Below are 16,889 nucleotides of genomic sequence, written 5' to 3' on the forward strand. Positions count from 1 at the left end.
TGAATTTATTGGACATTATTTAAGTTGTATTCTTTAGAGGACACAATTTCCTTGAATTGATACTGTATTTGCTGTGATGCTTTCTAAATCTTGTTATTTGCAATCAGGATGGCAGTCTGCATTAACTTTTTGATGCAGTTTACTTTTTAAAATATAAAAGACCATTTTTAGGGAAGGGAAACCAAAATTCTAAACACATGTAGGTGATTAATCCTCTGCAGTAATGTTGACATATTGAAGATCTGACCACAAAAATCCAAACTGAGATTTCAGAGTAGTGCTTTTTAAACTTGGAGGAACTGTATTTCAAGAGGCTTATAGTTAAGATGCTGTAGACTTTCCCCATTGGATGGAAAGATTATCATAAACACTTTTTCAAAGAGTGGTAGAGTTAATCCCTTGCCAAAATTAATCACTTGCCAATTATCTTGTCATGAAAAGGAATGCTTTGGAGGAAAATGGGCCAATGCAGGTATACAAGTTAAAGCTGAGGAAGGAAGCTTTAGTTTGCTTAGCTGAGTTGGGCTGAAGGGTTTGTTCCTTTGCTCTATTGAATTTCACCCTGACTATTAAGTATTGAATTGTAATTGGCTGCAAAATGTGTTTCCAAGTGAGAAAGTTTTGGATTAAAGGCTCACTCCAGAGGACATGTTCAAGTGAGTTCTTGTACAACATTTGCTTAGGTGTGTTCATTTGGATAATGGCAATGGATTTTTGAGAGGGTGCTGCAATGTCTTTCTGTTGAGGTGATGAACCAAAGTCTTTTCAGTTATACTGAATGAATGTGAAAAATCCATAGTATTAATTTGAAAAGAGCATCATGAGGATAATCAGTGCTGCGGTGGCCAATGAAGCCAAAGTGAGATTAGTAGGCTGCTCGGGAGGCACAGAAATTTCCTGATGGTCCAAGTGAGTGGTTAACTTTGGACCTTTGAGGAATTTTTGCTCCACCTGAGCACCCTACTGGAGGTGATGTACTTCTATCACCATTCATTCTGGACCTCTGATACATATATTGACACAAAGTTCTCCATGTCAAATTTAATTCCAATCTAACTGATCAGGGGCTAAGAGTTGGCACAAATATATTGCATGTTTTCAAGAAAGCTCAGAGGATGTCCTTGACTCTTTTCCTCTATCCCCATGTAAGGGTAATCCCAAGGCATTCTACACATAGGTGAATAACAGGAGGATAACTCGTGAGAGTAAAATTGCTCAGGGATAAATGGGGAAATGCGCCAGGAGTTACAGGAGCTTGGGGAGGACCTTAATGAATACTTTGGTTTAATGCTTACCAGGGGAAGCATCAGGTAGAGCAAGACACAGTAGGATAGATAAATACTAGAACCAGGTGACTGTTGGAAGAGAGGGAAGAGATTGGTAGGTGTGGACGAGATCTTTAAGTCCATATTGGCCACTGGAGGAGTACCAGAGGATAAGCGAATGGTGAATGTAGTTTCATTGTTCAAGAAATGTAATTGGGATGATCTTGAGAATTATAGACCAGTGAGTCTTACATCAGTGATGGGCAAACTATTGGAGAAGATTCCAGCAGACAAGATTTACAAACACTGGGAGAAGCATAGCATAGCCCAAAATGGAGTTGTGAAAAGCAGGTTGGACCTCAAGCCTGGTTGAATATTAGGGAAAATGACAAAATATTTTTAAGATAAAGCAGTGAATTCAACCTTTTTGGACAAATTTAAGAATTTTATTGGAACAAATTATTGGAATACAACTTCCACATAATCCAATATTATTTTTATTAGGTGATATTGAAGGGATAAAACCGATACCCAAATTGAATAAATATCAGAAAGAATTTATAAAAATTGTGTTAGCAGTAGCCAAAAAGGCTATTGCAGTTACTTGGAAATCGGATACATATTTAAGTATAGATTGTTGGAAGAAAGAAATTTATAGCTGTATTCCACTTGAAAAAATTACTTATAATTTAAGAGATAAATATGAAACATTTTTGAAAATTTGGCGCCCTTATTTACAAAAGACAGGACTAAATATATAGATGCTCTGAAGATGAAATAATTGGTTATTTGGGGAAATAAATAAATATATATATTAAAGTTATTATGAACTCCATGGAGCATGTGGAGATCTTCCGATATCCAGGCATTCCTTCTTTCTTTCTTTCTCTTTTTTTTCTATAGGGATGCTAGGGGGAGGGGTTAAGGGGAGGGGGGATGGGTAATATACATTTTTTTCTCTACTTTTATTTTGTAACTACTTGAAATACAATAAAAAAAGTTTTTTTTAAAAAAAAGATAGAGCAGTGTATATGGTGTAAAATTCCTTACTAAAATCCATATGCGAGGTTCCCTATGGTAGGCTCATTGAGAAAGCCATAAGGGATCCATAGAAACTTGGCTGCATGGATTTTGCATGGGCTTGCCCACAGAAGGCAAATGGAGTGTATTCTGTCTGGAAGTCAGTGACTAGTAGAGGTCCATAGCGATCTTGGTAGTTTTTAATAAATGACTTGGCTGAAGCAGTAGAAGGGTGGGTCAGTAAATTTGCAAACGACACAAAAGATGGTGTTGTGGATAGTGTAGATGGTTGTCTTAATTTACAGTGGGACAGAGGACAGGATGCAGAGCTGGGCTGAGAAGTGGCAGATAGAGTTCAATCTGGAAAAGTCTGAAGTGACACCCATTGCAGGGTTGAACTTGAAGCACCATACAACATTAATGTCAGGATTCTTAGCAATATCAAGAATATGAAATGAAGAGTCTTTTACCGTGTGCCCATAGGCTGTGGGAAAAGATTAGAGATGTGGCAAGTGAAATTATCTCCTCTGGTTGAGGGTTAATAACTGCTGCTGAATCTGAAGCTCCAGTACCTTTTTAACTGATGGCAACAGTAACAAGAGAGCATGATTTGGATGGTGGTGGGGGGCCTGATGATGGATGCTGCTTACCTGTGACACTTGGTATAGATATACCCAGTGGCAGGGAGGGCTTTACCCATGATGGACTGGGTCATATTCACTGCTCTTGTAGGATTTTCCATTCAAGGGCATTGGTGTTTCCATACCAGGCTGTGCTCCAGCCAATCGATATACTCTCCACTACACATCTATAGAAATTTGTCGAACTTTTAGATGTCATACCAAATCTTTGCAAACTTCTAAGGTAGTGGAGACACTGCTGTGCTTTCTTTATAATTGCACTCAATTGCTGGGACCAGGGCCCAATAACATCGAGGAATTTTTAATTTGCTGACCCTCTCCACCTCTGATCCCCTTGATGAGGACAAGCACATAGACCTCTAGTTTCTTCTTCTGAAGTCAATAATCATCTCCTTGATCTTTCTGACATGGTAAGAGGTGGTTGGTGTGGCACCATCCAGCCAGATTTTCAATATCTATCCTCTGAGTTATCACCGTCTTTGATTCGGCCAATGATGGTGGTGTCATCGGCAAACTTTGGAGCTGCGCTTAACCACACGGTCATAAGTGTAAAGTAAGTGGGGGGGGGGGGTGCTAAGCACACAGCCTTGTGGTGCACTTGTGCTGATGGAGATGTCCCCAATCTAAACCAAATGGACTCTTACAATGCCTGCTGCTACTTGAGCAGGTTTCTAACCCCAATAAATTTTTCATTGTACATATACCTTCGTCTATATTTCTGGCTCGAACCAGAGTAGACTAAAGACTATTTGCTTCCCTTGAAATCCAAATATTTGCTATCTTTTCTGCACTTTGTTCCTAAATGGAAAAATTTCCTTTGAATCAGTTTATTCCAAATAAAAAACATTACTATATAAACCTTTGAGAGCAACATTTTCCAAGGTTTTGTGAAACATATTTTGAATCCTATTGAGATTATCTCCCACATCTTTTGAACCACATGTTTTAATGAAAGGGAGGAGCAGCATGTGGGAAACTTAGATTAGCTTTTCCTTTAAAGGAAAACTTGCAGAAAGACTGATTTACAATGCATTTTCTTCCATTTCTTCCCCTCCAGGCGGTCGTAGTTAAATCATCTCATTTAGAATGTTCACTCTCTCAGCCAATGTCGCTATTTTTTTTTAAACTCCCATCTACAAAAAGGTTTGCAGGTGTTGCCACTAAAAGTTAGCAGTATCTCAAATAATGATGAGTCAGAGTGCAGGAGGGATATAGGAAGCCTGATGTCATGACACGACAACAGCCTTTTCAATGTCAGCAAATTAAAAGAGCTGGTCGTTGACTTCAGGAAGGGTGTGGTTTATTACATTTATTATCACTCATATTTTCTGACAATCTGAAAATTTAACTCAAACAGATGTGATTTTCAAAAATTTGTGATCTATAATACCTAGGGATTAATCTGCTGGCTGTTTTCAAACTTTCCTCATCTCCCTCTAGAAAGGAGGTTGCTATTTAGCCCATGAAGTTGATCCACCAATTCATCTTGATGGCCTTGTCTTGATTCCATGATTTACTTACTTGATAGATTTAATTTTAACATTCAAGTGATCTTGTTGGGGCCAAAGGGCTGTTTCTGTTCTGCACTTTTCTTTGACTTTGTGATCCAGAATTTAAAATCTTTTGAATTTGGACTGCTGTATTTTAACTGTCTTTCATACGATTAAGTACTTCCTGCATTTCTTTTAATTGGCATAATTCTGTTACAATTAACATTTTAAAGACCTCATTTAGATAATCTCTTAATCATCTCAACTCTCTGGAATATAACCAAAGTGAATAATTAGACCAGTGCTTAAACTGTAAAGTTCTATGAATATTCTTCCTTACACGAGTGCAGCATACCTTTCACTGCCAAAATATTGTTCTCGCAGATTTTTATGTAAAACTGAATTCATTTCTTATGTTGGGATCTTCCAATTGTTTTAGGCAACTGAATCGTCACTTAATACTTAAATTGCAACCTTCTCCTGATGAATATGTTGATCACTTACCATATTCGTGTGCAGGCTTTAGTCAGTTTGTGTATTCAGTCTCCTAATTTAAGTGATGCTACTTGACAGTATTTCCAACATTTTCTATTTTCTTCCAGACTCTAGTTCCTGCAATTTTTTTCATATGGTTCAAGAACAACGAATGATAACAGGCTAGAACAAGAGGATGAGGAAAGCCATTTAAATATGTGAAATTCAAGTACTGTAGATTAAATCTGAAATACGAATAGAAAACACTGGAAGCACTCAGTCAGGTAGCATCTGCCGAAAGAGAAATGGAGTTGATGTTTCAAGCCAAGTATCTTTCATCAGAATGACATCATACTGTCATATCTAATTCCTCTCTGATAACTTTATTTGCTAGTGCAAATTTGAAGATTTCAAAGTTGATTTTTAGGGCTCAGCATACTTGCATGTAATCTCTTCTAGATAAATTAGTGAGGGCATTCTAAGGAGCAGAATAACACTATGCAAATCGAAGCTGAAGCTCCAAGAGCCAACCTTTTTATATTAAAAAAAATATTAATACAGGAACTGAATTTTAAAATTACATACACCCTATCCTCGTTATATGCAGGGGATACGTTCCAGAGGGCTTCCTAAATATAGTTTATCTAATTTATTCATATTTTAATACCAATATGACAAAAAGCAGTACCACAAGGCAATATTCGTATTACATTTCATCAATTTATTCAATGTAATGAATCATAGAAAGTTAACATAGTAGGGTGTACAGTGCTCACCAACAGTGGCAGGTGTGTTTGCTCCGGAAAATGAGTGGCTGTTGTGGTGTCGGGCAGCTTTACATGGATAAGGTGGATGGTTGTGGTCATCAGGATCATATCAAGCACAGCAAGGGGTGAAGGCAGACTCTCAGAACTTTTAGAACTGCCAGCAACAGTAGATGACACCGGTTTGAATAAAGTGGTGAGGGTTGTTTGCTTGGCAGCATTTTGTTTTTCAGCATAAATTTGCTTGTGGAGAAGGGTTGACGGCAGGGAACGACTGAAATGCTGACTCCGTTCTAAACTTGGGTCCGTGTCCTTCGCCATTTGTGCCAAGTGTTCCGACTTCCACCATTCCCTCACGATTGGTAAACTCCCAAGATTTTTAAAATCGTCTGTTGCTTTCAGCATCTGAGAGAGTTAGCCGAGTGGTTGAATCAGCGATGTTGTGTTAGGCAGCAGGAAATGCGCTGTTATGGTAGGACTAATGCTGTCCAAATATTTAGGATGGGTTGGCACATTGTCAAGCAACAAAAGAACTTTAAAGGCAAGATTCTGTTCCCGGCAGTAGCATCCCAGAGCTGTGTTACCTTCACCTGACATGGTGCTGTTTGTACTTCCCAACTTTTATTCTCTGTAAAGTAGTTCTCTGCCGCTCGGCTGATGGCCAGGACATGACATCGGACACTTAGAAGGCATAGTTAAATATTTCAAGCACAAAATCACTGCACTGTAGGTAAAACTAACAAAAGGTTAAGAGCGCAAGATCGCACATCCACACCTTGCCAAAACCAATGTGAGACTGGCGGGAGTGAGATTGTGAGGTGCGCACTCTGACTTATATTGGTGGGAAAGCAGTGCTCTTCGCATAACTGAGTTTTCCACACATGTAAGGAGATGTTTGTAGAAATGGATTCCTTGCATAACTGTGAATCCTCATTGTCTGAAGACTCATAACGAGGATAGGGTCTACATGCAATATCAATTGTTCGTTTTAAATATGCCTTAAAGGTGTTAGTTATTTAGGTGTTATTTAGTACTTGGTCAAACAGATTATGACCTAGAAAATATATCAAATGAAACTTAGTAACAGGAAGTAGTAGTGAAAGAAATAGTTCCAATGGCAACAGATGTAAAAGCACCTAATGATAAAAATATTGAGAAAAAGTTTTCAGAATTGAGTTAACACTTCAGAGATTTTGTTTGTATTTCAGGAGCAGATAAAGGTTGGGGCTGGAGAAGTGGGAGCAGATTTGGTGAGGGGGGTTGTGTGCGGTATAGGAAAGCCAACCTTGTAGATTTAGCATTATTAAGGCTGAGGTGATTTAGGTTTTATTCAAAGGTTTATTAATGTGGTAAATTTCCAAACTAGCAATAACAAAAAGTTGCTGTAATGGAATGCTCTGCCTCAGAAGGCAGTGGAGGCCAATTCTCTGGATGCTTTCAAGAAAGAGATAGAGCTCTTAAAGATAGCAGAGTTGAAGGATATGGGGAGAAGGCAGGAACGGGGTACTGATCGTAGATGATCAGATTGAATGGCGGTGCAGGCTTGAAGGGCCGAATGGCCTACTCCTGCTCCTATTGTCTGTGTTCTTTAAATGACTCTGCTTTTGATAATTTGATTTGATCTCTTCAGTGGGTTCTACATTTTTCAGCAGTTACTAATGGATACTGTAGTCCTTCCAAAGTGAAATGTTCTGTCTTTAACGTGTGTATAATCCAGGTACCCTCTCTGTACTACTGCATTTATTGTCATATAATATGTTGCTGTCAGTTAAGAAAGTCAGCAGAGGTTCTTTTTGTTTCAGTGAGAATTACCCACGCTGTATGACCACTCAGGGTTATCTCACTATTTTCACTTAAAATTAAACATTTCATGTTGAGGGGGGATCTTATTGAAACGTATAAAATTCTAAAGGGATTGGACAGGCTAGATGCAGGAAGATTGTTTCCGATGTAGGGGAAGTCCAGAACGAGGGGTCACAGTTTAAGGATAAAGGGGAAGCTTTTTAGTACCGAGATGAGGAAAAACTTCTTCACACAGAGAGTGGTGAATCGGTGGAATTCTCTGCCACAGGAAACAGTTGAGGCCGGTTAATTGGGTATATTTAAGAGGAAGTTAGATATGGCCCTTGTGGCTAAAGGGATCAGGGGGTATGGAGAGAAAGCAGGTACAGGGTTCTGAGTTGGATGATCAGCCATGATCATACTGAATGGCGGTGCAGGCTCGAAGGACCAAATAGCCTACTCCTGCACCTATTTTCAATGTTTCTATGTGTGTGCAGTGAACAAAATGACTATTTATCTCTGACAATCAGAATAATAAAAAAAAATATCTGAAAAATGTGAACAATACTCATTTCAAGATAGCTTAAGTTTTTTAAATGTTCTACAAAGACTTTTGATCCAACTGATTATAAAATTTTGATTTATAATTTCAGATCTCTCTTGCAGCACTTGAGGGTGCCTGACTGTGTCATGGCAGACTGACTTGTACACTAAATATATGCATATTGAAATATATACAGAAATATAAGCCATCTGGCGATCACTTCATCAAATTTAGATTATAAAATTCTGTCATGAGGAGATTTTCATCGCCTTTGTAAGGCATACTGAACCATAGATGAAAGTATAATTGAGTTCATGTGGACTTTTCAGGGAACATGTCCGTTTCATATATTGGTATAATGTATATTCAAGTAGAATAAAAGTTTTCTGGCATCATTAGAATTCTTAACAGATTATTGGTTATACTGAAAATCATTATCTTGTATCTCTAAATTGAGTCTTTGAAGTCAAGCACAAATGTTTTTATGGAGTTGTTTCAAAAGTTCTTTTACTACATAATTTTTCAACTGAGCTACAAACACCCCTTTCACAATCTGAAACTATAATTCCATGAATCTTGTATATTAAACTGTAAATATAAGAAAATTAAAATAAAATTACTTTTCCTCCAGTATTCTAGGGTGCTGGTATTTCAGTGGAGAAAAAGTCATACCCATTTAAGCAAATTGCATGTTCCAGTGATGGTGGAAGCTGCTCTGCAACCATCTAGCATCTATCGTTGTGAAGATGGATTTGCCAATGTAGCTGATAGCACTAAAACTCTTTGGAATTTATTGTATCAAGAAAGTCGTGTGGCACAGCCTACGTTCAGACAAGGCAATCATCAGAATGTTGTAATGGTAAGTTTAACCAGGCAACTGAGTTGTTAATGTTAACTCTTTAACCTGAACTATGATGAGATTATGAAAGATCATCAAGCTCTGCTTTTCTCCAAGCATGTTTGCTTCACCTGCTAAGCACTTCTGTTTCATTTTTAGATTTTCAATGTCTGCAATATTTTGTTTCTTGGATTATTTACTTCACTTCCATGTATCTTGCAGGGCTGTGCACTAAAGTAGTGGATATCCATGATTTCTGTTTGACTTTTCCTCTGCTTCATCGACAACTTCTATTCCTGTCACTTATCTACTGAATGTTCCATCACCTCACTCCTTTGTCATCTTTTTCTTTTGCCCTTCAGGAGCACATTGGCCCCAAATGTTCACTCTTTTTGTTTTCTTTTAAAAGATTTTCATGTGTTGGATGTAGATTTATTTGCAATTAGCTGCTCTGTTTGGTTTTGCCTTGTGGTACTGAGATTGAACATTCACTGCACAATTTAAATTTCCATACTTATCACTTTTCATAATTAAATAGGATCATGGTGCAACTACAACAATCTCTCATTCAATATCAGCTGATTATCAATGATACGAGAATGCAAGTGGAGAGGGTTAATGGCTTTAAATTCCTTGGTATTAACATATCAGAGGATCTGTTGTAGGACCAGCACATAAGTGCCATTACAGAGAAGGTACAATTGCATCTCTGCTTTAATAGTTTTCAGAAAATTGGCGTGTCACCAAAATCTTTGACAAACTTCTGAACACAGTACAGAGTGGAGAGTATTTCTAACTAGTTACATCACAGCCTAGTATGGAAACACCTATGCCCAGGAGTGGAAAAGGCTACAGAAAGTGGTCATGAGGTAAGGAAACCTGAGGTACCATACCTCCAGATTCAGAAACAGTTATTACCCTGCAACCATCAGGCTACTGAGCCAGCGTGGATAACTACTCTGAGTTCTATGACCTACAGCTCCACTTTTCCAATTTATGTTTTCAATATTATTTGCAGTTTGCATATCTTTTGCACATTGGTTGTCGGTCTTTGTCTAAGTATGCTTTGTTATAAAACTCATTGTTTTTTTTTTCATGGAAATGTCTGCAAGAAAATGAACCTCAAGGTAGCCTGTGGTGATGTACGTACCTACTTTGATAATAGATTTACTTTGAGCTGTGAATCTTGCAGAGATGCAATCACTATCCCCAAGATCTCTCCCACAGGTATATTTCTACTTGTCCAGTATCACAGTCTAAAATACCTCTTGTTAAATAAGTGCTTTTAAATATTTTTCTCAATATCAACCATTGCAATTAGTTTTAAGTTTTTACTTTAAAAGTATCCATATAAAAGGACAAAAAGACAATCCAAAAGTGTAGATGTTTGAAATCCAGAACAGAATGGAAAATGGTGGGGGGGGGGGGGGGGAGAAAAACTCAGCAGGTCAGGCAGAAGGAAACAGTTAATAGTTTTGGTCAGTGAACATCCATCAAAATATCACTGGGCAATGTGAAATCAGGAACAATTGAACAGCTCCAGTTTAAAAACTAGAAGGGTGACTTTTTATCCTGGAAATTCTATGGAGCAATGGGGGAAAATGACATTTTAACTTTTCCTTAGTTTTTAAGCTTTCAATCAAGATTATTCTGTTAGGAATTAATCCAGTTGAGCTAATGGTGAATATGAGCAAGATTAAGCTGTCCATTTCCACAGTGTATTGATGAATAAAAATGTAATTATTTGCAGAGTATTCATCTATTTTTGCTGTCTTCGAAGATCCTGAGCTGAGTTTCAAATTCTATATGTTGCCCAGCAGAGAAAACCCACCGGCATCACTTTTCTTAGCAAGCAGGTTTCAGGAAAGTCCCAAGGCATCTTATAAAAACAGGAGAGCAGCTAGGTAGAGATTAGGACCACTCAAGGATAAAGGAAGGAATTTATGCCTGGATCCATAGAACACAGTACAGGCCCTTCAGCCCTCTGTTGTGCCAACCCAAATAATCCTTGAAGTACTAAACTGATCCAGGGGAAAGGGTAAGGTACTAAATGAGTACTTTCCATTTGTATTCAAAAAAGACAGTGAGATCATTGTGGGGTATGTTAATATTCAAGGACATATTGCTATCAAGAAGGCAATGTTTTGCCTTTTGTCTCTGATGGGAGCTATCCCAGGTTATTGCAAGAAGCAAGAGAGCCTTACCAGAGATATTTCTATCTTTTGAAACTGCACATAAGGACACAGGCTGGAGAATAGCCAATGTTCTTCCTTTTAAGAAGGGCAATGGGAATAACCTAGCAAATTATAGACCAGTAAGCCTTACAATAGTGGTAAGGAAGCTACTTGAAAGGATTCGTAGGGATAGAATATAGTTGCATTTTGGAAAGTGTGGGCTTATTAGGGATAATCAGCTTTGTGTGGGGTAGGCCATGCTTTATGAATTTGACTGAGTCTCATGAGGAGGTCACCAAGATGGCTGAGAGTGTAGTAATTGATGTCTGCATGGAATTTAATGTTTTTGAGAAGGTCACAGATACTGGGCTGATCCAAAAGATTAAGATACATGGAGTCCAGTGAGATTTGATAAATCTGGTTTAAAACTGGCTTTGCAATCGAAGATGGGGAAGTGGCAGAGTAGTATTTCTAAAACCAACTGTCATCTGTAGAGATCAGTGCTGAGACCTCGGCCCGTGATGCATACAAATGATTTGAATAAAACTGTAGATTAGTAAATTTGCAGATGACATGAAAAAGGTTAAGAGTTATGGTGAAGATTGTCAAATGATGTAGCAAGACAGGTCAGTTACATGTATGGGAAAAGAAATAGCAGATGAAGCTAAATTCAGGAAGTGTGAGGTATCACACTTATTAGAGTTCAGATGTTAAGGAGAAGTATACAGTAAATGCAGATTTAAATTCATTTATTTACCTTAAGTATCCTTGGGAGCATTGGTGGACAGGGAAATCTTGTGGTGCAAGTCAAAACTCCCTGAAAGTGGCAAGTCAGGTAGCAGGTGGTGAAGGCGATGTACAGCCTGAAGCAAGTACCTGCATTGTTTAGGGTGTTGAGTATAACAGTTGGGAAGTCATATTACAGCATAGATTAAAGATGAGGGGGGTTCAGTTTAAGGGAGATGTGAGAAGCAAGTTTCATTTTACAGAACGGTACATTCCTGGAGTGTGCTGCCAGCAGGGATGGCAGAAGCTGTGGTGTTTAAGACAATTTAGACGGGCACATTAACAAGCAGAAAATAGAGCGATTGTGGATAATGTGCAAACAAATAGGGGTTAGTTTATTTTGGCACACAGATAAAGGTTCTTTGTCCTGATGAAGGGCCTCGGCCCGAAACATCAACTGTTTATTCCTCTCCATAGATGCTGCTTGACCTGCTGAGTTCCTCTAGCATTTTGTGTGTGTTACTCTGGATTTCCAAGCACTTGCAGAATCTTTTGTGTTTACTTTGGCATCTTTATCGGCACAGTATCGTAACTCAGTGATGTCTCTTCCTCTGCTCTTCGGTTCAGTGTTTTCACCCCACCACCCTATACTGGCTTTGTCGTCTCCACACTTTAATCTGCTTTCTTAGCTAGCTAATGGAACACAACACATGGCATCTAAATTTCCAAAATGGATGGCAGCTATATCTTAAGATTAATATCTTTCGATCCTGCATGGCATTGAGCTTGTAAGTTTGTTCACAGCTTTTTCTCCTCCTAGCTTGACAACTTGCACTGGGGTATAACGTGTCTCTCTGTGAATCATGATACCCAGTCGACCAAGAGGGTCTGTAATATGCACAGTGGACCAGCTGTTCATTTAACTATCAGTTCTGTAAATTTTAATGTATTTTTAAGTAATCTACTCTCGCCCAAGAATCAACCTTAACATTTCTTATCCTCAACATTTGCCCTTCCCTAGCCACAATACTTATGACCATCTTCCGCTGCTTAACAATGGCTACAATTTTTTGGAATTTCATGCCTTGGTCATTTCACCTTTACAATTTCTTTTCCAAATGTGAAGTATGTTCAAAATTGTTTTTGTTTCAAGGGTTTCATTCATTATTTCAAAGCTACTTGGAGCTTTTATTTTTGCCTTAATTGAAATACCTTGGGACATGTGCAGAGTTGAAAGTGCTATGTAAGTTCAAGCTGCTGAACAGTATTTTTAGAACTTTCAGTGGAGTGGGGGATGGTAGGAAACTTTATCTGAATGATATTGTAAATAAATTTACTTTACATATTTAAAGGATTTCAGTTCATTGGTTAGATCTGGTGTTGTGTTTTGCCAGTGAGGCATTTAAACTTCATTTAACTTTCCCTGCATGTCTGTTCTCTCCAATTTAGACAAGGAGCCTTAAAAGGCACTTAATCTCAGCCTTTGCCATGGAGTTCCAGAAATAGAAGTTATTAGTCAGCTGGAAACCAATTCCAGTATCAATTTAAATCTGAATGTGCCATTGTTGATTAACTGGACACTGTGAAATTGTGCAAAAGTACTGCAGTTGTCTTTTAATTCCAAATCCTTTTGCATTATCAGTACCACATGGAGAAAATAGAAGCAAGCCAAGCCCTTTTTTCCCTGAATTGGTGAAAGGCCAAAAAAGACTAAACTTTTTTTCAGCTTCACTTGCTCTCAAGTTACAATTTGCTGGATAGTGCTGCTAATGATGGGAGGACATGCTGTCAATTTTCTGTTTATTGACTTTTGGAAATATTTTGGTTGATTAATTCATTCATCAATGGTTTATTGGTTCACTTCCTACTTGTGTAGATGCTCAACAATTTAACCCTTAACAATACAAACTTTTTTCTTTTTTTAAGTATGAGGTTTCATGTACTTTTTGGGTACAGATCAGAATCAGTGTTTTGTTCTGTTTCTAACTCATAACTGTAAAAGTACTGTGGGATTTGACAGTACCTTAGTCTAATGTAGTGGCATTCCTGAGTGACTGATGCCCAAATTGGTGCTCTTCCTAAATTCTGGTTGCATGATGTGGTGCATTTTTGACATTCTGTTGCTATTTTAGGCCTATTGAACCTCAAATCTCCCCCCTGACCCATTATAATGCTCGATTCAGAGTGCAGTTAGTCTTTTTCTTTCTTTTTGAAATATTGAGCTAGTTTTGCTCAATTGCAAAACAAGTTAAATAGATGCTTATGAAGTACTACATTGTAGTGCCCCTTTTTTGTCTCAAAATGTGAAACGATTTACAGGGAAATGAGTGATCTAAGTTTCACTGTAATGCTGGAAGATGGGGAAATGGTTTTGAAAAGTTTATCATTAAAATTAATCATTGATTGTGAGATATTTGGCTAAAATGGGCAAAATCCTATTTCACTAAGGAATATATGTGATTGGTGCAGGCAATATTGACTCCTCAGGAAAAAAAGAAAGATTAATGGCATTTTTTGTGCTTACATTGTATTTTCTAGCTTTTGAAGTTTACTTGGTTTTTGCATGCAAGTCTCTCGCCCTTTGAAGAACATAGAACATAAAACAGTACAGCAGTGGAACAGGCCCTTTGACTAATGACTGTGCCAACTATAATGCCAATTTAAATTGCTCATCTATGTACATAAAGATTATATCCCTCAATTCCCTGCCCGCTTGTGTAATTGTCTAAATGCCTCTTAATTTGCAGATTTTACTTTGTTCAACTGTTATTTTAAAAAAAATGCTGTTAGGTGATAGTGTGGCAATTTTTCCCCTTTTTAATGCAAAAGGGAAGAAGTGCATGATTTTTTGAGAAATTTCAAAATACTTTAAAACTCATACCTAGTACCGGGAACAGTAACTTGTGCAAAAGACACAGTTAGCTAATCTTTCTGGTGTAAGTCAGTGTATACAATCTATTTCAGGAATGTTATCATCACCATAATTGCAAATGTAACGGAGAGTATAGTTTAAATTGTATACTGGAAGTAATTTTTTTTCCAAATTGCATTTTAAAAAATAGATTTAGTACTATTTGTAAGAGCAATACAATTTTGAGACTTGTGATATCCTATAATCACTGGGAATTATGACTAAATGTGTATTTGTAAAACTTAATTGAAAATAAGTGCAACTGTAAGACCCTAAGCAATACAGTAGGCCATTAAACCCATCGGGTTTGCTCTGCCATGCTATTATGACTGATTCAGTATCCTCAACCCCATTCTGCCTTCTGTCTGTAACTGTAGATGCCCTTAATAATCAAGAACCTATCAACCTCCACTTTAAATGTATCCTATGACTTGGCTTCCCCAGCCGTCTGTGGCAATGAATTTCACAGATTTATCGCTCTCTGGCTAAAGAAATTTCTCCTCATTTATGTTCTAAAGGAACATTGTATTTTGAGGCTATGCCATCTGTCCCTGGACTCCTCCACTGTTCGAAACATCCTCTCCATGGCCATTCTATCTAGGTCTTTCAATATTTGATATTGATGCACCATCAATAACTCTTGGAGACGTGAGGCGAGATATAGGCTTTTATTGGCTGGAAGAAAGAACAAGCAGCAATTGACCACCATACTACATCCCGGAGACTGAGGCTGGGACGGTGTCTCCAATCGCCTTTATACCGGGGTCCGTGGGAGGAGCCAGTCAGCCGGAGGGGGGGTGGGGCATGTCCAGACGGGTATATGTAGTTCACCACAGATAGGTTTCAATGAGATTGCCCCTGTTTTTCTGAATTCCAGTGAATATAGAGAGCCATCAAACGCTCTTCATATGACAAGCTATTCAATCCTGGATTCATTTTCTTAAATCCCCTATAAACTATTTCCAATTTCAGCATGGTCCTCTCTAAGATGAGGGGCCCAAAACTGCTCTCAAAACTCCAAGTGAGGCCTCACCAGTGCTTTATAAAATCTCAACATTATATCCTTGCTTTTTTATTCTAGTCCACTTGAAATTAATGCTAACTTCACATTTGCTTCCTAACCAAAGACTCGACCTGCAAATTAACCTGCACAAGGATTCCGAAGTCCCTTTGCACCTCCTTTTTTCCTTCCATTTAGAAAATAGCCAGTCCTTTCATTTTTTTCTACCAAAGTGCATGACCATACATTTCCCAACACTGTATTCTCTTTCTCCTAATCTGTCTAAATCCTTTTGTAGCCTCGCTGCTTCCTCCACCTGTCCCTCCACCTATCTTCATATCATCTGAAAACTTTGCAAGAAAGTCATCAGTTCCATTGTCCAAATTGACATATAACATAAAAGGAATCAGTGCCAACACAGACCCCTGTGGAACACCACTAGTCAGTGGCAGCCAACCAGAAGAGGCTCCCATGATTCCCACTGTTTGCCTCCTGCCAATCAGCCACTGCTTTATCTGTGCTAGAATATTTCTTGTCGTACCATGGAATCGTACCTTGTTAAGTGGCCTCGTGTGGCATCTTGTCAAAGGCCTTCTGAAAATCCAAGTACACAACATCAACAAATTCTTCTTTGTCTATCCTGCTTGCTATTTCTTCAAATAGTTCCAACAGATTTATCAGGCAAGATTTTCTCTTGAGGAAAGCATGCTAAGGCCTATTTTATCACATGCCTCCAAATACTCTGAGACCTCCGCTTTAATAATCACCTCCAACATCTGCACAACCATTGAGGTCAGACTAACTGGCTTATAGTTTCCTTTCTTCTGCCTCTCTCCCAGTGGAGTGATATTTGCCATTTTCCAGTATTCTGGAACTATTCCAGAATCTAGTGATTCTTGAAAGATCATTACTAATGCCTCCACAATCTCTTCAGCCTCCTCTTTCAGAACTCTGGGGTGTACCCCATCTGGTCCAGGTGATGTATCTACCTTCAGACCTTTTAGTTTCCTAAGAACCTTTCTAGTAATGGCAACTTCACACACTTCACACATGGCACCTGGAACTTCCACCATACTGCTGGTGTCTTTCACAGTGAAGACTGATGCAAAATACTTAATCAGTTTGTCTGCCATTTCCTTATCCCCCATTTCTACCATCCCAGCATCATTTTCCAGTGGTCCAATATCCACTTTAGCCTTGATTTCACTTTATGTAATTTGTAGGCCACATTCTTACTACTGTTGGGGGGGTGGTCTGTGT

At 38.3% G+C, this 16,889-nt stretch overlaps 1 protein-coding gene across 11 annotated transcripts in view; it reads left to right on the forward strand.

Annotated features, from left to right (window-relative positions):
- The window catches only part of LOC132404888 (atos homolog protein B), a 119,964-nt gene that overhangs the window by 74,110 nt on the left and 28,965 nt on the right, over positions 1 to 16,889 (forward strand). For 10 of the 11 annotated variants that reach the window (XM_059989459.1, XM_059989462.1, XM_059989455.1 and 7 more), the window contains 2 exons: positions 8,612 to 8,839; positions 9,931 to 10,045. In XM_059989459.1, the coding sequence (XP_059845442.1) occupies positions 8,681 to 8,839; positions 9,931 to 10,045 (274 nt within the window). In that variant the 5' untranslated portion in view covers positions 8,612 to 8,680. Of the gene's footprint in view, positions 1 to 8,611; positions 8,840 to 9,930; positions 10,046 to 16,889 lie in introns of those variants that run through there. The other variant, XM_059989465.1, reaches the window with a different exon arrangement.

The sequence above is a fragment of the Hypanus sabinus genome, chromosome 14 (genome assembly GCF_030144855.1).
Source record: "Hypanus sabinus isolate sHypSab1 chromosome 14, sHypSab1.hap1, whole genome shotgun sequence".
Classification (NCBI taxonomy): domain Eukaryota; kingdom Metazoa; phylum Chordata; class Chondrichthyes; order Myliobatiformes; family Dasyatidae; genus Hypanus; species Hypanus sabinus.